This window comes from Topomyia yanbarensis, chromosome 2, assembly GCF_030247195.1.
Source record: "Topomyia yanbarensis strain Yona2022 chromosome 2, ASM3024719v1, whole genome shotgun sequence".
Classification (NCBI taxonomy): Eukaryota; Metazoa; Arthropoda; class Insecta; order Diptera; family Culicidae; genus Topomyia; species Topomyia yanbarensis.
The window spans coordinates 266,795,399-266,814,514 of record NC_080671.1 but is presented as its reverse complement, the minus strand read 5'-3'; the positions used below and the strand labels follow the sequence as shown (position 1 = coordinate 266,814,514).

The window sequence follows — 19,116 nt, the reverse complement described above, 5'->3', positions numbered from 1 at the left end:
GGCAGATGGAGCTAACAGGGTATATTTTCAATTCTTTCGCTATTTTGAATTGATTCCGTCGCATGCTAATCTTCGATGAAAAGCACAATAACCCCAACTGCTGTCAAAATGTATGAACTGGCAGCGGTTGGGGTTAGAACCTGACTCAGTTTCAGGTTCAAGCGAAATTGCCATAAATATATTATTGCACTGATAATAATTCACACGTTATTGTCAAGTGTTCACACTTAAATCTTTGCTACAATTCGCGACAACGAAGCTGAGTTTGACAGCTTGTGTGCGTGAAGTTCATGTAAACAATTGGAAGATGTAAAACGAATCATTTTAAACGTGCCATTTTCAACGGTTTTTTCATAAATATATGAAATTGTTAGTACAAATCAAAACAAAAATCGTTAAACGAGCTAATTTGGTGAAAAATCGAGTAAAAAATGTCGTAGAACATGTTTATTTTGCGTCTTCAACATGACGCATTTTTGTGTAGCAAAAAACAAATAAGTTTTCAAAATGATAAAAAGAATTGAAAATTTTCCTTTTCGCTAAAAATTTTATTTACAGATTGAATATGTATCCAAGGTATGGTAAAAATTTCTCTCAATACAATTAGTTTGTTATGGAGAAATGTGTATTTTTCGTTGGCCATATTTATACCGTCAGGAGCTATCAATGAATATGGAACAAAATGAAAAATATACACTCTTAAGATTTTTAACCGAACTCGGTAACATTTTTGACGAAATTAGAACAGCTGAGTGCTCGGTGATCAGTTCCGCAATTGAAATAGGTGACGAATGTTCGGCAATGCACAATTAGATGTGAGCTGTCAATTACTACTGACCGATTGGCTTAAATGTCGACTGATCAGCACTTTTTGTGCAAAATTTGTCAGCAAACCATATGCGAATACGTCAGACAAAAATTACTAACCGTTCAGTATTATTTACAAAAAAGGGTATTATATAATAAATTGACAAATATAAGACTAAGTACAAAAATAATAAAAAAGGTGTTATTTGTGTTCAGAAGCTGTAATATATTGTTACTCTTCTATGATGGTCTATTTATGCCAGCCATTTCATTAACTTTCTCTTTGCCAATTCAACAGATTCAAAGTGACTTAAAATTCAACAAATGGATGAGGACGAAATGAGTTATTCAATGCTCTGCATCAATCGCTCGCCAGTTGTAGTTAGGTGGCCAATACCAAGTAAAACGTACGATACAAACGTGTAAAACTGCTTATCAGTCGACTGACAAACAGCGTTGAGGACCACAAACGATTCACATAAAATACGAAAACAGTGTTCCATATCCGGATTCAGCATAATGGTACTTTGTTTCCATATGATTGCAGCACATGAACCAACTTCAAAAAGGTTTCCTTTAATGGACAGTATAGGAGAATCATGTTAAGATGGGAATGGGTCCTCCGGCTGTAACAAATAATATATTAAAATAGGACGAAGTTTTCTTGAAGACAAAACTACATACTTTTATCCATTCTATTACTCCTTTTAAAGCGTTTTCCTTCGTTGGATCAGCATCACGAGCCCGCTTAGAACCTCGACTTGGACTTTTCTGACGTATAATACAGTGTTCGCATAAAATCTACAACAGAAACAATAATTGAGTTACCTATTATTCTGTTGATCGAGTTGAAACAATATTTACGATTCTTTATATGCCCAAGTAGATCATGATACCGTGTCAAAACTTTCGATTGAAGACTTAAAAGCCGCTCATCGAAATCCGGTGCATTAGGATACATCGCTCGAAACTCCATTGAAATCTTTAGAGAGAATACATACATAAATATATAAATACATTAAGTAAGCTTTACCGTATTTTACAAATGTTTCATCAATCTTGTATCAATCATAAAATCAACTTACCATAGACCCATTGAACGCGGTTGATACGGGGTAATCTAGCAGGTAACAATCGACGCATTTCGTTGCGTTCATCGATTGTCATAGACCAGAGCTCTTCTGCCCGAAGTTTCGTGTTCGGTCCAGGACACAAGAACTTCAATTCTTTAATCTGAAATGTACAACATATATTTGCTATAGAATTATAAAATAAAGCATTTAAATCTTACCACTGCATTCATATCAACTGGCTGCTCTGTATTTTCAGTAGAACTACCCTCTGAAGATATCACCTTACCCTGTGTGATCTGCATTTTTTGACGATTGACGATTCTGACTCCTGATACCTGTGCTAAATACTCCATGTGGTAGTGAAGACGTCCGCTGTGACGATGTTGTCCCCGTCCGTTGGGATGAAACCAGAGTGCCTGTGGAACGTCTGGAGTTGATGATGTCAGTTGAGGGTACGTGTTCACAAGACTTTGTGCCAGGAGATTTTTGTAAAAAGCGGAAGGGCGCCTGAAACAAATATTTGAAATATATCATAACAGGACATAAAAAATTATAGTATCACTTACAATCCATACATAGATTTGAGATATTCGCAGAGGATGCGCTTAATGGCAGTTAGACATATGTCATTTGGTTTTTGCCCCTCTTTTAAAATTTCCATAACCGCTTTGCCGTTTGGAGTGCGCTGAAAAATTATATTTATGTTGATTAGCTGAAAAGAATACATAAATTTATCATACACTTTTTAATAATATAATTACTTACAGTTTCCAACACAACTCCGTGATATACGTTATTTCGGTCATTGTTTTCTAGTTCTTCTTCATGCACTACTTCACCATCAACATTCAAAATGTCATCCTCACCGTTATTGTTCGGTTCGTCGCTTTCATTTTCCAATGTTTCTTCAATAACTGTATCGTCCAATATTTCCTTCTGCATGCGTTGGATTAATTTAATCACTTTGGTTCGAAGTTTTAGCCGCATAAAATCATAATTGTCCAATTCAACGAACGTTTGCATATCATCGATTCCTTCTTCCACTGTAAGTAAACATGATGGATTTTGTAAACTTTCCCGGTCAAACAGCGACGCCAGATGTGAAGACTTGTCTTCATTTTAAAGACATTTGAAAGGCTGTGAAGACGGTTTTTTCATTTTGAAAACAAATTTGTTTCGGTTGTCTGACCGATTTCTGGCAAAGTTCTGGCTCAAAATCTAAAACCGATTTAGAAACCTGGTCGGTGAAGACATTTTTTCATGAAAAGTGAAGACATTTGAAAAATATTCCTGGTATTCCTGCGATTAAACCATTCGGAATTTGATTCGGAATCCTGAATAGTCAGTATGGATATCAGCTCAAATGCAACAACCGATTCCGAAACCGATTGAGTTAAGATCGGTTGTTGCGATTGTGCTGGAATCTATGCTGAATCCATCCCATCCACTGAGAAGCCCCAAAAATTGTTTCAAAATCGTCCAACACGGGTTTAACGATGGATCAAATTAGAATCGGTTTTGTCACTGGAGCCGGAATAAGAGGAGGCTCCCTGTCAAACCATTCGGAATTTGTTTCGGAATCCTGAATGGAACCAGTATGGATTCAAGCTCAAATGCGACACCCGATTCTGAAACCGATTGAGTCGGAATCGGTTGTTGCATGAGTTGGAAACCATACTGACTCCATTCAGAAATCCGAACCGGTTCCGGAATGAGTTTAAATGGGCTGGTTCCCACATTACCTAATTGACGGAATGAGTAATGAATTCTTACTCGAATGCTCGATTTTATTGCAACTCGAACAGCTCGATTTGCCCGATTGGCTTTGACGTTTCATGTGACGTTTAATTTTCGCCTATTCGCTATAAATGTGTGAGTGCGGCGCGAGAGTCATGTTGAAAGGATATGCGCCATTTCGAAATCTTCACCATCGTAAGAACGAATCGACTACGGACGTGCATATTTTTCTTTAGGACAGGTATGCTTCATCTTTTTTTCAGGATCTGTTAAAAGCAGTTGAGCTACGACGAAAGGAAGCAGCGAGAATTCGTTTTCTCATTCGCCAGAGCAGAAGCTGCTTTTCACGGCAAAAGTATGGCCGTCACGATTGATGCAGGTCTTTTTATTTTATGTTGAATGTGTGTCCAAAGATTACTGTAATATGGCAATAGAGCACACAGGCGACGAAAAGAATAACCACAGACTGCGACCTCAGGCTACTTTGTTGTCTCGAGGCCGCCTTTTTGACAAGATCTGCTCAGGATATATAACCAATTCGGATCACTGTACTCCTTCCAAAAGTTCGTATAACCTGTCGGTCCGAACACTCACCACAACCACCGCCGTCTCCGACAATATTACCAGCAGCAGCAATAATATCAATTTCCAATGGCATCCGTGCCTCTAAAATAGGTCTAGATTGGACATTTTGTATACGCTCTGTCCGGGAGTTACCGCTTCAAATCACCGTTTTTGAAGGTAGGTACTAAACAGCAAGGACAAATCCTGAGCGTTTTTTCAAAACGTCATATCTGCAATGAGTTACTCTGTTTACTTTCTCTTTCGATTTTTACGGCGTCACTATAACACTTTTCACTTATTTTACAGTACAGATCGAAAGGCGGTGGTTTTAACTAGCATACTATGCAAAAAGTTGAGGGATAAATGTTAAAGTGACCGAATTATTAACAGAAGAGAAAGTAAACAAAGAGAGTAACTCATTGCAGATATGACGTTTTGAAAAAACGCTCCAGAAATATTTTGTGCATATATACAAAGCTACGTTTTCTATCTAGAGCACAACTGTTCTTTAATACCGGCCGTTTGAAAGTGCCATAACTACGCCGATAACAAATCAGGATACGATGAAACTACAGCTTCATCTATAATTGATTTCGGATTCGATCAATGTGGATCTTCGACGGATCGTTCTAGATATCTAGCTTTCCGCGTCAGAAAAAGTATCTACGTACACCAAACAAGCAAGTTTACAAGAGAGAAAAGAAGTGTATACGGTTGTGAAGGGTGTTTTGCTTTGATATATTAGGTGTGAAAGCGCTTTCGAAATACAATTATCAAATGGTGTAGCTCTTTGCCTATAGCCAAAATGAAAGCAGTATGCATATCAATCTGCATGAACGGCGAATCTGATACTAGAAGTGAACATGATTCTACAAAGACTCATATTTTTAGGCGGCTTAAATGACGGCAGTGTTTGCCAGTGGCCCAGCCGGTACTGGTCAAAAAGGAACATCTGTACGGACACCTGAACATCTATAACTAGCCGGAAATGAAACCCACTACAACGAAGTTTCTAATGTACTGCTAACTCCTGTGAATTCTATTCTATTGAAGTGAGCGCTAATCATTCTCGATTGGAAGAACTAAGCACGTTGAGCGACGGTTGAACAAGTCTTCGGATTCATCAAGTTCGCACCGCACAGAAAATAGACGTCGGTCATGAGATTGGTACAACTTGACGTTCTCTCCTACATACTAACTGTACGAACAAAACTCGTACAAGAAACAAGTATTACAGAAATGCACTCGCCTTCCAGAAGTATCGGAACAGGCATGTCCAAACACGCCACGGCACCGCGTGCTGCAGTGTATTGAAATGAGCACCCCAAGCCAGTGCTCGATGAGAAGCACCGATACACGATAAACGAAGCACCTGTGTCGGTGGCGGTGTTATACTTTCGAGCCGGTGCTTCGATGCTTCGGAAAACACTCGTGCCGGGTGCTTTAAAATTTCTGAAGCACCGGAGCCGAGCGCTTTCAACTTCGGATAACACCTCGGAAACTCTTTGACTTTGCACCCGTATCAAAGCGAGAATGTTTAAGCTCGCTAGCATATGCACAAAAAGAAAGAAAGATTTTTCGGTGCGACGGAATAAAAGAGAACAGCAAATACACTTCTATAATCACGGCAGTTTGATTTTTAGTTAGATATGTAATTATAAAATATCCAAAGTGGTTGCATCCACTATAGATCGTGGATAGTGGATTTTTTTAATTTTGCGTCTTGGAAATACTAGTCAACGAAAATTTTATTTCTTTATCTTCTTGCAAATGTATTTCTAATTGAAAGCAAAAGATATGAACTTTGCCATCGATAAACATCTTTTTATTTTTTTTATGATCCCAATCTATACGGATAACGCACATATGGTGCTTAACTTCAATTTGAATCTATTCCTATTGCCGCCATTTAGTTGGTCTGTCTAGCACACGTTTCGAATTTTCGGTCAATCAATCACGAGTATTTCACAGTATTTGGATAATTTTTATTATACGAAACTTTGGTACCAATTTTTAGATAATCTATCTATTGCTGGTCGTAATAATAAAGTATTGAGTCATTTCATGTCGCAAACTTTATTACAATATTTAGCTAAAATAGTGATGAACTGCCTCATAGTGCTTTTTAGGCTGACAAAATGGAGACACTGAAAAAATCAGTTTATCCGGTGATGCTATTACCTGTAAGTCGATTATTCTTGGAAAGTGAATGGGTTACCAGGTTGTTTTGAAAAAATGAATTAATTTCAATTAGAATGTCAAATTATAGTACTAATTTTATCATTGCGGTCAATAAAATGTATTTTCAGAGGAGCTAATCTCATAAAATTGTGGCCCTTCGCTAAAACAAGGTGATCATGTTTCTCAAATATTTTATATTCATTTCAATCACTCCGGCCTGGTAAGTTAACAAGGAGGGAGGCTTTGCTTTACTCTAATGGAACTGGAATTGTTAATATCATTTGTAGCAAGTTACCTACTGCAGAGAACTTCAATTTTCAAAATTACTTGAAACACGTTATCGTATGTAAAGGCGTTAGGGCACAATCGAGGTGCGCCCATACGATTTATTTCCGCATTATACGTCATTACCAGTGCCATTACAAAACTTCTAACATAGCACAATGAATAGAAATGAATTTTGGCCGGACTTCATTACTTTTCTGGCACATAAATATCGCTAGCTAGTGTCCTAGTCCTTATCAGTTCTTCGATAGTTATATTATATAAGCTATATTCATTATTCCGCATGTAAACTCAACAAAACAAAGACAAATTTAGTTGACAAGATGGTAAGTGATCACCCAAACCACATTCTGGTGATGCAGTATGAAATCTGAATACTAGATTTTTGTCTTGCTATATTCTGCATTTGTAATAATTGATCCGATACCTTGTCCTTTTTATATCTATTCTGCTTTAAGGTATAAAAAGCCAGCTTCAAATAGGTTTTTCACAATTTGATCGGCAAAATTTAATTTCTGCATGCATTTTAAATACATAAAATTTCATTTGACTGTCTAAGGAGATTTCAATTCTTGCACAGTATAGTGGATAAGTAGACTTACCAGTCATAGAGAGTATAACTGTACTGGAAACAGTGATCGATGTAAGGATATGCGATGATTTTTGCTGATACGGTCGGGCATCTATCATCGACATAACTTTTTATAGTCCGTCGAAGATGGCAAACATGAGTTGAAGAGTTTGTGAAAACTAAAAGCTAACAACATTCTTAAGAAATGATACTTGAATTTGGCTTGGTTCGTCAATAGACCATCGGTATAAATTGTGTTGAGTTTGTGTAAGTCATAGAAATTTAAACGCGTATGTAAATGATATGTTCCCACGCGAGTTGACTTTATTCGCTTGCATATTATCATATGATAAGTTGTTTCTTTTTACTTTTACTGTAAATTTTAACAAATGAACAGTATATTTGAATGAATTTATTAGAATGACAAAATAGGATCAGATGTAACCGGGAGTTGGTCTGATTTGTATTGAATTCTAAAAATTGCAATACAATCTAATTGGATCCACTCACATTTTCTCGAAAGGTAGGCTGAAAATATTGGTCCTAAAGTTTTTGTTTAATTCATACACGGCACTCATGAAGTCATTTGATGTTAGCTGAAGCCGCCACTTTAGAAATTTTACTAAAATACTACAATTTCATGTTCGATTTTGCCTATGCGGAAACAAAAGAGAATTTCCATAGATTTTAAATAATGATCTTGCTACCTAGAGCTAAAAACTAAAATGTTTTCTCAATCAGTGACATATTCACTTTCCAGACTGATGGCTGGAAACATAATTTCTTTTTGAAGTTATGACTAAAGCTGAATACTTTACAGGATACTTAACGATCTTGACTTATACTACTTTTTCAGAAATCATATTTTTATTAATTTTATAATGACGGAACATTATTTTGAGCATTGAATTGAGACATTGAGACAAATGAAAAATACAACCGTCAAACTGGGAACTTGCAACACTTCTGACTTCCTCTATTAATGTAAATTTGGCAACGGTAATAATAATTTTAACAATTTGGAGTCAAAAGTCTTAAAATTCTACAAAACATATGAAAGGTGTTGACCGAATAAAAATATTTAAAATCAACATTTTTTCTACAACTCATTCCTATTTGCTTTTCAATTAAATTTAGGCGCATATGTATTTCCATACCTGAATAAAATTTTCAAACTGAGCTATCTAGTACTAAGTAGCGGAAAACTTTGACACTTTAGTCTTTCAATGATACTTTTAGTAATAAAAATGTGGAGGTTACAATCCAATCGCTATTAATCGTTAAATAGTTAGTCTCAATATTAAATTTTTTAGTTTTTAGAAGAGAATTTTCTCTTATTTTTAAAGAATACAAATGACCGGACGATATTTAAATTTCGAAGTGCAGAAAAATCTTTAATTTTGATATTGAATAAAGGTCAGTTATGGTTTTCAAACGTAATACTCGGCCTAAAGTTGTTTGGTGTAAGAGTTGACTAGGATGTACAATTCGACTCCAGTACCAACGCCAATTTAAATCCATTCATTCATCCATTTATAATTCCTACTTGCATACCTACTTAATCCTTCCTTGTTGTAAAGTGCATTACAGATTCTTCAAAGTACCAAGCTCGTTCATGCATATGAACGCACCAAATTGCTTTGAGCCACTTACCAAGCGACAGCAATAGCGCGGCGATAATCGCTACCGAAATATAAGCTGCCGTGTTTTACGAATTTAAAAACACTCGGTACGGTGCCTGCCGATGTCAGAAACACCTCGGTTGCGGTGCCTGCCGAAGTCAGAAACACTCGGGTCGGTGCTTTGCCGAAGCAACGAGCACGGTGGTTAAATATAATGCGCTGGCACTGACACCGGTGCCTTGGTATCGCCGACCGGTGTCTGCTGTTGAGCACCGGTACGGCGTGCCAACTTCAATGCTCTTGGTGGCGTGTTTATTGGTAGAAGTGCCCACCATGCAGCACCGTTCGGTGCTTTTACCATGCCTGATCGGAATGACCGCTTCATCCATATTCTAATATACGAAAGGCAAAGTTTGTACATCAATATACGAACAGTGGATGGAGGTATGAAAATTCTACACTGGACCTAAAAATTACGTTAAAATTATTTGAAAATATTTATTTTCGATGTCGTTTTTCACACAACTTTTATATACAAATACATAAATATTCGAGATATTATGTTGATTACATGCATTAGAACAATCACGTTTATTATATATGAATTGTTCAGTGCTATTGGCTTTGGGTAGTGGATTTCAAGGGCAATCATTATGAACACAATTGATTGTTATAATGAATTTCATGTGATATTGAAATATTTTTATGATTTTTACATTTTATCTAAAAGAAATGTAGGATTCGCTCAAATTTTGAAAACTATCGAGGCCCGGAGGGCCGAGTTTCATATACCGATCGACTCAGCTTAACAAACTGGTTTCAAACGAAAGGCCTAATGCGATCATTTGACGCCATTATTGTTCTTGAATATGTTGTTTACTTTCTGAGATATGGATGATTTTGTCAAAACATGACATGTTTTAAGCAAATAACTTTTGATCAAAGCAATTTAATCACGTTGAATGCATATACGAAGAATACCTTTCTAAAAAGTCAGGTCGTCTATATCCGTTCACGAGCGATGGTGATATTAAACATTTCATATTTTTATTCCTACCGATTTTCAATATCTTAAAATGAGACCGTTACATAAAGAGTATTGTTTTACCGGTGTTTTAGGGGCAAAACTAAACCGATTTTGAATATCGAAGTATGAAAACACATCTTCGAGATTCAAGGAATTAGATTTCGAAAATGTAAATAATGTGTAAGTTCAAAGCGAAAATTTGTCCAGAGCTGATGTATTTATCCGCTGGATTAAGCATTACGCTAAGTCGTGAAGTAGATGTCGGGTGTTACATGAATACATAGATCAGCAAGTAATCCACCTAGTAGTGAGAAAATAGATTTCTAATATAATTCATATTCATATACTACGCGTAGCATCAACGAGAACAACTGTATATTTGAATCCCAAAATTCTAGTGAAAATGTTACTTTGTTTGCAAGATTTATGTTACACTGGCCATGGCCTCAAAATTAAAGTATTCGCGAGTAAGGACTAATACTACTAGTATGTTTACCTTATCAATTAATAGTCCATTGATCCGCTTCGGACCTAGGAGAGGAATTCCACGAAGATCCGTCCGAAAATCTTTAAAATCGTGACCGACCATCTTAGATTCCAATGAAACTTTACACGTTTCACCGTCATGCAAGTAAATATTTTCCACAGGTAATAAGATTATTTTGACTCAAGAGCAACTTTTCAAAAGGGCGTAAACGTTTCTACGTGTATGAATTTCAATTTTTTTTGTTCGATTACTATATTTTATACAGCAAAACTATCTGAGAAAGAGTTACAGGGAATGAATACCTATGTCTGAAAAAAATACACTGAAAAAATGTGTCATTTTTCAAAAAAACAAAAATTTATGATAAAAATTTAATTTGCGAAAAAACCCATTTTTTAAATTTTTTATATTTTGTTACCAAAAACCTAAAGAGAAAAGAAACATTTTGAATGTGATTTCATGATGGAGAAAAAATCGGTAAAAAAGTTTTCCTAACAATAACTTCGTACAGGTTTTTAAATGTCGTACTAATAGACATACAAAATTGTAATTCTATTACAGAATATAATTCTAAGCACCATTTAAAATCAAAATGCATTTAACAAAAATCTTCCAAAATGCGATAGTTTTCGAGATATTTGAAATTTTGCTCCTTAAAAAACAATTAATTCGTGTAATTATGCTCTTTTTAAAAGTTATTCGCGTTACCCCATCAAAAAATGTCAAAAATTTAATGTTTATCGTTTTAAAGACGTAAAAGCAACCTTTTCAGTGTATTTAGATCCTGGAGAAGCTTTCAATAAAAAAGTTTTCCTAACAACAACTTTTGACATTTTTTTATAATTCTTACTATTTGCAGTAAAAAATACAATTTTCTTTTTGAATATGATTCTAAACGCCATTTTAAATCGAAATGCACTTCACAAAAATTTTCTAAAATGTAGTAGTTCTCGAGATATTTTAACTTTTGTTTTAACAACACAATTATTTTGTTTTATTACGACCTTTTCATAAGTTAGTCGCGTTTCCCCATCAACAATAATAGGTTTTTCAAAAGGCCCGTAAACTTTCTCTTTGACATTAAGGCGATATTGTGAAACATTTTAAAGTTACATGAAAACAACCAACATATGATTCAGCTATATAGTTTAATCAACAGACCCTATAGTTGAAATATATTTTAATTGCTTTCATGTAACTTTCAAATGGTTTACAATATCGCCTTGATGTCAAAGAGAAAGTTGCAGGAAAGTTTACGGGCCTTTTGAAAAACCTATTATTGTTGATGGAGAAACGCGACTAACTTATGAAAAGGTCGTAATAAAACAAAATAATTGTGTTGTTAAAACAAAAGTGAAAATATCTCGAGAACTACTACATTTTAGAAAATTTTTGTTGAGTGCATTTCGATTTAAAATGGCGTTTAGAATCATATTCAAAAAGAAAATTGTATTTTTTACTGCAAATAGTAAGAATTATAAAAAAATGTCAGAAGTTGTTGTTAGGAAAACTTTTTTATTGAAAGCTTCCCCAGGATCCAAATACACTAAAAAAGTTGCTTTTACGTCTTTAAAACGATAAACATTAAATTTTTGACATTTTTTGATGATAATAACTTTTAAAAAGAGCATAATTACACGAATTAATTGTTTTTTATGGAGCAAAATTTCAAATATCTCGAAAACTATCGCATTTTGGAAGATTTTTGTTAAATGAATTTTGATTTTAAATGGTGCTTAAAATTATATTCTGTAATAAAATTACAATTTTGTATGTCAGCATGAAATTTAAAAACATGTACGAAGTTATTGTTAGAAAAACTTTTTTACCGATTTTTTCTCCATCATGCATTTACAATCAAAATGTTTCTTTTCTCTTTAGGTTTTTGGTAGCAAAATATAAAAAAAATTAAAAAATGGGTTTTTTTCGCAATTTAAATTTTTATCATAATTTTTTGTTTTTTTTTAAAAATGACACAACATTTTTTTCAGTGTATATTTTTTTCGGACAGAAGTATTCATTCCCTGTAACTTAATCTCAGATAGTTTTGCTGTATAAAATACAGTAATCGAACAAAAAAAAATTGAAATTCATGCACGTAGAAACGTTTACGCCCTTTTGAAAAATTACTCTTGTATCAAAATATTCCAATTGTCAGAGAATATCATGGAGATTTATACAGCGAACACACCTGCAAAGTTTCGTTCGAATCGACGATGGTCATATTTTGCGGTCGGCCGGTTTCTCATGGAATCCCTAAGGAGACAAAACGGAGATTAGGAACATACAGAAACGGATTCAATGCGAAGTTTGCCAATATGATGTAGACCCCAAGGCGGTGGTAGGATGATTTTCCATAGGATTACACAGACTAGATGACACGATGTTTCAAGAATCAGGAATCAGAATATTTTGGCTTAAATGGCACGTTCCCCGTATGCAGTCGGGGATTTGTGCCTTGCCGTGTGTTTTCGTCATTTCCTGAGGGGAAGGAAAGGATAAGGAGGTGTGGGGAAGTAGAATTGGAAGGGTGGGAAAAATAACAGCACAAAAACAAAAATAAACAACAGGTAAGTGAAACTCACAAGTAGTTCAACTTGCCTGCGAATAAGCCTAAAGCTCTTTACCACATTGAATAAGAAACTTTAGTATGTCTCTGAGTTTCAGTCGTCCAAACATGGTTTCGTCTATATAAGGACGGCCGAAGACTCGAAATCGCAATTGCGCTACCGCTAGACAGTTGCATATCAGATGATATGAGGTTCCGTAGTCGGATTCAAAAAGATAGCTGAAAAAGACAGCGCGCTGAATAGTTGCCATGTGATAATTGAGTTTGCAGTGGCCGGTTAAAGCCCTGGTCAGCATGCCGCAGTGGAGCTTCGAAAAATGTAGGAGATTTTTCGATGTCACTGGGCACGGTTTTTCTAGAAACGCCTTTGTTTGGCGACACGTTTGTAGATTTCTCCAATAATTGCGGTTCTCGGATAAAGCCCAGGACCGTATTTTCTCCCTTATCCAACTTGTCGAAATTGGCTGCGCGGACTCAGGACCAACGAAATCAATCGCTGAACGCTGGCCAATTCGTCAGCCCATTCATTTCCAGTAATAGCAGAATGTCCAGGCACCTAGACAAGGTAGATAGTGTTGACAATGCTTAGTTCTTTGGGTTCGCGATCACTAGCTTGGACCGGGATTTGTCTGAGCTAAGGGCCTTGATTGCAGTCTGACTATCAAAGCAGAAGTTTATAACTCTGGCGGACAAACTCAGTTGAAAGGCCGATTGTACCTCGCACATAATCGCAAAGATTTCTGCTTGGAATACAGTACAGTATCCACCTAGTGAGTGAGATTGTTCCAATTTCATTTCACGACAGTAGACACCAGCACGTCCCTCCATCAGAGAACCGTCAGTGTAACAGACCACTTGCGTTTGTTGTTGTCTTTCCATAAAGCCAGACAACCACTCCTCTCGAGAGAGAATCTTCACATGGAATGTCCTGTAAGGAAAACTGTGAGTAACCATTTGTGACCACAATCGTGTATGACTGGTAGCAAGATCAACATGGTTATTGTTCCAAAGCCCAGTAACCTGCAGTCTGTATGCACATGATAGTGCTTCTTGGTTGAGGTGTATGTGTAATGGTTTGATATTTAGAAGTGCCTCAAGAGCAGCAGTCGGAGTCGTGGAAAAAGCGCCAGTCAACGCCAAGAGCGCTATTCTTTGCAGATGGTTTAGCTTTGACTGGACTGTCACCACCTCTCCCCTCTGCCACCACACAAGGCATCCGTATGACAGTATTGGACGTACAATTGTCGTGTAAATCCGATAGATGTATTTAGGTTTGAGACCCCAAGTCTTTCCAAAAGTTCGTCTGCACTGCCCGAAGGCCATGCACGCTTTCTTGACTCTGAACTCAATGTGAGCAGACCAATTCAGTTTGGGATCCAATATGACTCCAACGTATTTGACTTGATCTGCACACAGTAGCTCAGAATTTTCATTCTTTGTCGATAAATTGATGGCCCTGAAAAGGGCCTTTTGTTTGGGCAGTGTTTGAAATTTACTTGGAGCTGGTGTATATGGTAACAGTTTTGGTGCCATCGAAGACGGCGTGCTTGGCCAACTCTTCTGACAGCAGCAAACGGACTGTGGTTTGAATTTTGCGGGAGATGCTGCAAACGAACTGCTGCATGCTGATGCTGGAAACGAACTGAGCGTGAGCAACAGCATGCTGAGTTTTTATACCTGACTACAGCACAATGTAAGCTCGTCCTTTTTTGTGTTGTCCTCAATATGTGTTCTTCGTAGCTCCACCCCTTCGTTGGTCGACCACATATTTTTGATAAAGAACAAAATTGAAATTGTGTTTCCAATACGGAGATTATCGAACACTCAGGCTAAAGAGAGTAATGTAAAACGGCACCTTGGTAAAATGTTTGAGAATCGAAACCTTTTTTGAATGCGCCTAGTAAAAATGTTTTCCACTTCACTCCAGTTTGTTTCTGACCATATTTGCAATTTGCGTACTGAAATAAATCATAATTTAAGGTTTAACCCAAATTGCTCTCCAGGGAGAAACAGTCCATGAAACAGAAAATGCAAACTTATTCTTTGAAATGATTTTGGTGGCCATGAAAAGGGCCTTTTTTATAATGATACAAGTGAGTTCAACCTTTTCAACTTCCAAATCCATACATAGTGCGTCCCTGCCGCTTCAGAGTATAAACGACATTCATTGCCGTTTTGCGCTTGGCGTGTTCAGTGTAGGTCACGGTATCTCGGATGACATTTTCCTGCACACCATCAGCATTGGAGATGCATTTTACACCACCACGACGAGCCAGACGCCGAATGACAGATTTAGTGATTTCCTGGATTTTATCACGAAGAACCTTGCGATGACGCTTGGTACGGGAACGCAAACATGATGCCGCTCATTGTACCGTCCGGACGAGTATGATGCTCGTGTGGTAAGCGAGCACCCACTGATACAAAACAAGCTCGCGTGACCTGTATATATAACATTCCCGTATGTAATGAAACGCTTACATGCTCCTTTTTGACGGCTCTGCGTGGGATATGCTGGCAAATAAATTTCTGAACTGAAATTTTTGAAACGGTACCCCATATTGAAACGTTAGAAGTATTCTACTTCAAAAAAATTAATATTTAATATTGAAATAATAATTTTGGAAGTTTATTATTTGATTATTACATTGAGAACTTAATGTTTTAAACACCATGGGGACTTTTGGTAAATTATGGGAAACTGATCTCTTAGTGAGGATCTTATAGCAGCCGCCCAAATTCGCTGAGCGAACAATGGGTGGTTCTCCAAGATACTGTTGCAATTCGTTGTTCATACGCCGTCTCCTCATTCCGTCTTTCATATGCATCCCATCGTAGATCGTTCTCAACACGTTCCATTTTGAAAAAAACCAAAGTAACAACGTTCACCTGCTAGAATACGTTTCCAAATTTCTCTGTTGGTGTCTTTATTGGCGGTCATTAGTGAGCCCAAATACACAAAATTTTTAACCAGCTCGATATCATCGCCATAAAATAATATACTTGATGGGAGGTGTAACGTCTTACTCTCTTACTCTTACCATATCTGACGCATTTGTGACCAGTTCAATTCGCTTTGTTTCAACCGTCAGTTGGATGTACGTCCCCACCATCGTCTAAAGATTCTGTGCCACAATATTGACGTTACCGGCGAAGCTAAAAATCTGAACAGATTTTCGGAAAACCGTACCACTCGAGTCAATCCTCGCTCTTATTATCACACCTTGCCGTACCACCGAATATCAAAAGGACTCGACAGAATCTCTAGTGCTCATCATACACCACTCAATCTATTGTCGTTTGTCCGGAAATCCGTATTTGGGCATTACATGCCAATTTTCTCAACGAACTCGCTTGCTAACGGTGTTTGGCGGCGACAACGAATTTGGGAGAACACCTTCAGCAATGTGACTGCTCGGTAACTAGTTGCAGCAGTCCCGCTTTACAGACTTTTTATAGATCCTTCCAATCCTCCGGTAAAATCTGTTTCTTCCAGATCTTAAAAATCACCCAGTGGCTTGCTCTAACCAACCCCTCTCTTGCGTGTTTCAGCAGCTCACATGGCAGTTAATCATTGTCAGCGGCTTTATCAGTCCTCAACCGTGCGATCTCCTCATGAATATTAGGTAGATTCGGCGCTGGGAATCTGCCGTCGGCAGCGCATGTCCCCAGGCTGATTCATGCTATACTCTCGTCATCTACTGCTATTTCGATGTTCGTCATAATACTTATCGATCAGCTCACACTCGGTCATGAGAAGGTCTCCATTAAATTCTTTTCATATATCATCTCGTACTCTTCGCCCAAGAGTTATGCTTATTCCTGAAATGAGACCAACTGACTATGCTGCCAACAGTCCACATTGGTTTAAAACGCGAAAAACCTGTTTTAATCCACCTAGCGGTGCAATTGTGCCTTTCTCAATCATGAACACGAGAGTTTTTGCGTTGTTTATATTCATTAAAAGCTTTCAAATGTATATATTACTTTTTTATTATACACGACATGACAACTATATTCAAGAAAAGAAATCATTATTCGAGTTCTAAAATTTTGCAAAAGAAGAATCAGCCACGGTAATATTGCATTGAGAAAAGGTGCGAAATCGGCAAAGTCCCAAAACGTCAATCTTCATGAAAAAAAATTTCGAGATAATATAAAATCTCGACGAATTATGCATTTTAAAGTTGTTTGGCTTCAAAAATACGATTTCTGAAATTTCATGGGATTTCATTTTGAGTTCCAGCTTATATGGGTATTTCATATGTGACCGGACGGTTTAGTCTATATTTCCGGAGCCATATAAGCGATCCATACGAAATTTTATAGACATCTGTGGGGATATTATAGCTATCATTTGGGACTAAGTTTGTGAAAATCGGCTCAACCATTTCCGGGAAACTGATGCGAGTTCGTTAATTTTGAAAGATGGCCGCTTTTCCCGGACACTTTCGGAACCGTCTTTGGTGGTCAATGTAGTCAACGAAAGTTTGATTGCCCGTCGGTGACCTAGAACTGCAAATTTAAGTTGTTTGAGAGACATTTTAGCGAAATTTTTATCTTTTTTGCTTTCATCGAAGTATCGGTTTGAATCGCAATTTGCTATGTGATCGCACGCAACAACCCGTAACTCCAGAACTGGAAGTTGGATCGGAATGAAATTTAATAGCCATTTACGGGGGCGCAATACCTTTCATTTGAGATTAAGTTTGGTTGAATCGGTCTAGCCATCTCCGAGAAACCGATGTGACTGTTATTCTAAATTTAAATAGGGCTTCCGGAACCGATGATGGTGGCCAATGTGGCCAAAGAGACTTTGAATGGATGTTAGTGACCTAATCCCGATCAGAATGAAATAACAAGATTATAACAGAATGCAATTTTCGTAACATACTGTGTTATAAATTTGGTCTCGTTAGTAGTAGTTAAAATAACAGAAAATTATAACAAGTAAGAGCGGGAGATATAGTTTTGAAATGTGGCGCTATGTCGCGGACATTATGACGCATATTCCCTTTCAGATCTTATGTCGCATTCGATATAATGGATACCGTGACGCACTTTTGGATTCGAATGTTATGACGTATTTACTGCAACTGCATCATAATGTCCCAGCACTTTGTAAAGTGTAACATTCGCATTACTGGTGAACTGGGACGTCATGACTCATCTGTTATGACACAATACCTGTGTCAAAATATCCTAAATCAATGAGTGCATCATATTAATATCCCGTACTTCATAAGGCAAGGCGTCATAAAATCCCAATATCAGTATGCGTCATAAGATCCCAGACGTTATGATGAGGGACTACTTTCAGACGTTGTGACACAAGTATGATTTGGGGTATTTTGAAGCATTCTTGATTTTGGACGCACTCACGTACATAATCTGGGACGGGATGTGCGGATACGAAAAAAAACTAACTAATCTAATCTACCAGCCAGCATTTTTAAAATGTGTGGCGTAGAAGAGAAGCAATGCGAGACGAACGATAACATGTACAGAAAAAAAAGAAAACGAAAACATCTATCCACAGGTCCCGCGCCAGATCATAATGTACCGGACGTTATGTTGATCATGGTTGTGGAACGTTATGACACAGTACCTGTTTCAGATGTTCATTGCGACATAAAATCCGAAGACGACAGTGTCACAATAAATTTGATTCTGTTGCATGTTGAATGAAAAACTATTTGCAGATGATAGACTCGTGAAACTGAATTGGTTGCTATAAATGAGCTTTACTTCAGCGCATATGAAACGATATTAATTGTCTACATGCTGAAGCGGCTCGACACGCATTTTGACACAGACGTGATTTCTATTAGATTCTCATTATCATCAATCAGACTTAAGATAAATGACCGAACTGTAATACATATACTCTGTTCCTACAATTGCTATACTTTTTATTCATTTTCCTAAATGCAAACGACCAATGACGACAAAAAGATACCTCCGAAGTCAGCTATTATAGGATCGATGGATGTCCATCCGCAAAGCTACGCTGTCATGATTCGATTGACGCTGCACCGCCGAGAGATCATTCAAGTGCTAAATAGTATGCAGTATTACTGCACCACACGAATCTGGAGTGACTCCATATAAACCAAACGTAGTTGGAACAACCTGGAGATGCGTCATAAAAACTGAAACAAAAAAGAGGATACCCCCCGCCAGCCAAGATTGG

The 19,116-nt window shown here is 37.1% G+C and overlaps 2 protein-coding genes across 21 annotated transcripts in view; both read right to left on the bottom strand.

The window, feature by feature from the left end:
• The window catches only part of LOC131683134 (uncharacterized), a 1,279,861-nt gene that overhangs the window by 887,224 nt on the left and 373,521 nt on the right, over window positions 1-19,116 (bottom strand). The window lies entirely within an intron of this gene.
• The window catches only part of LOC131683138 (uncharacterized), a 272,485-nt gene continuing 254,385 nt past the window's right edge, over window positions 1,017-19,116 (bottom strand). For 9 of the 10 annotated variants that reach the window (XM_058964968.1, XM_058964958.1, XM_058964960.1 and 6 more), the window contains 7 exons: window positions 2,646-2,923; window positions 2,447-2,592; window positions 2,099-2,387; window positions 1,893-2,040; window positions 1,672-1,789; window positions 1,492-1,608; window positions 1,017-1,433 (listed from right to left, as the gene is read on the bottom strand). In XM_058964968.1, coding sequence (XP_058820951.1) covers window positions 1,758-1,789; window positions 1,893-2,040; window positions 2,099-2,387; window positions 2,447-2,592; window positions 2,646-2,903 — 873 coding nt within the window. In that variant the 5' untranslated portion in view covers window positions 2,904-2,923 and the 3' untranslated portion in view covers window positions 1,017-1,433; window positions 1,492-1,608; window positions 1,672-1,757. The remainder of the gene's footprint in view (window positions 1,434-1,491; window positions 1,609-1,671; window positions 1,790-1,892; window positions 2,041-2,098; window positions 2,388-2,446; window positions 2,593-2,645; window positions 2,924-19,116) is intronic. The other variant, XM_058964959.1, reaches the window with a different exon arrangement.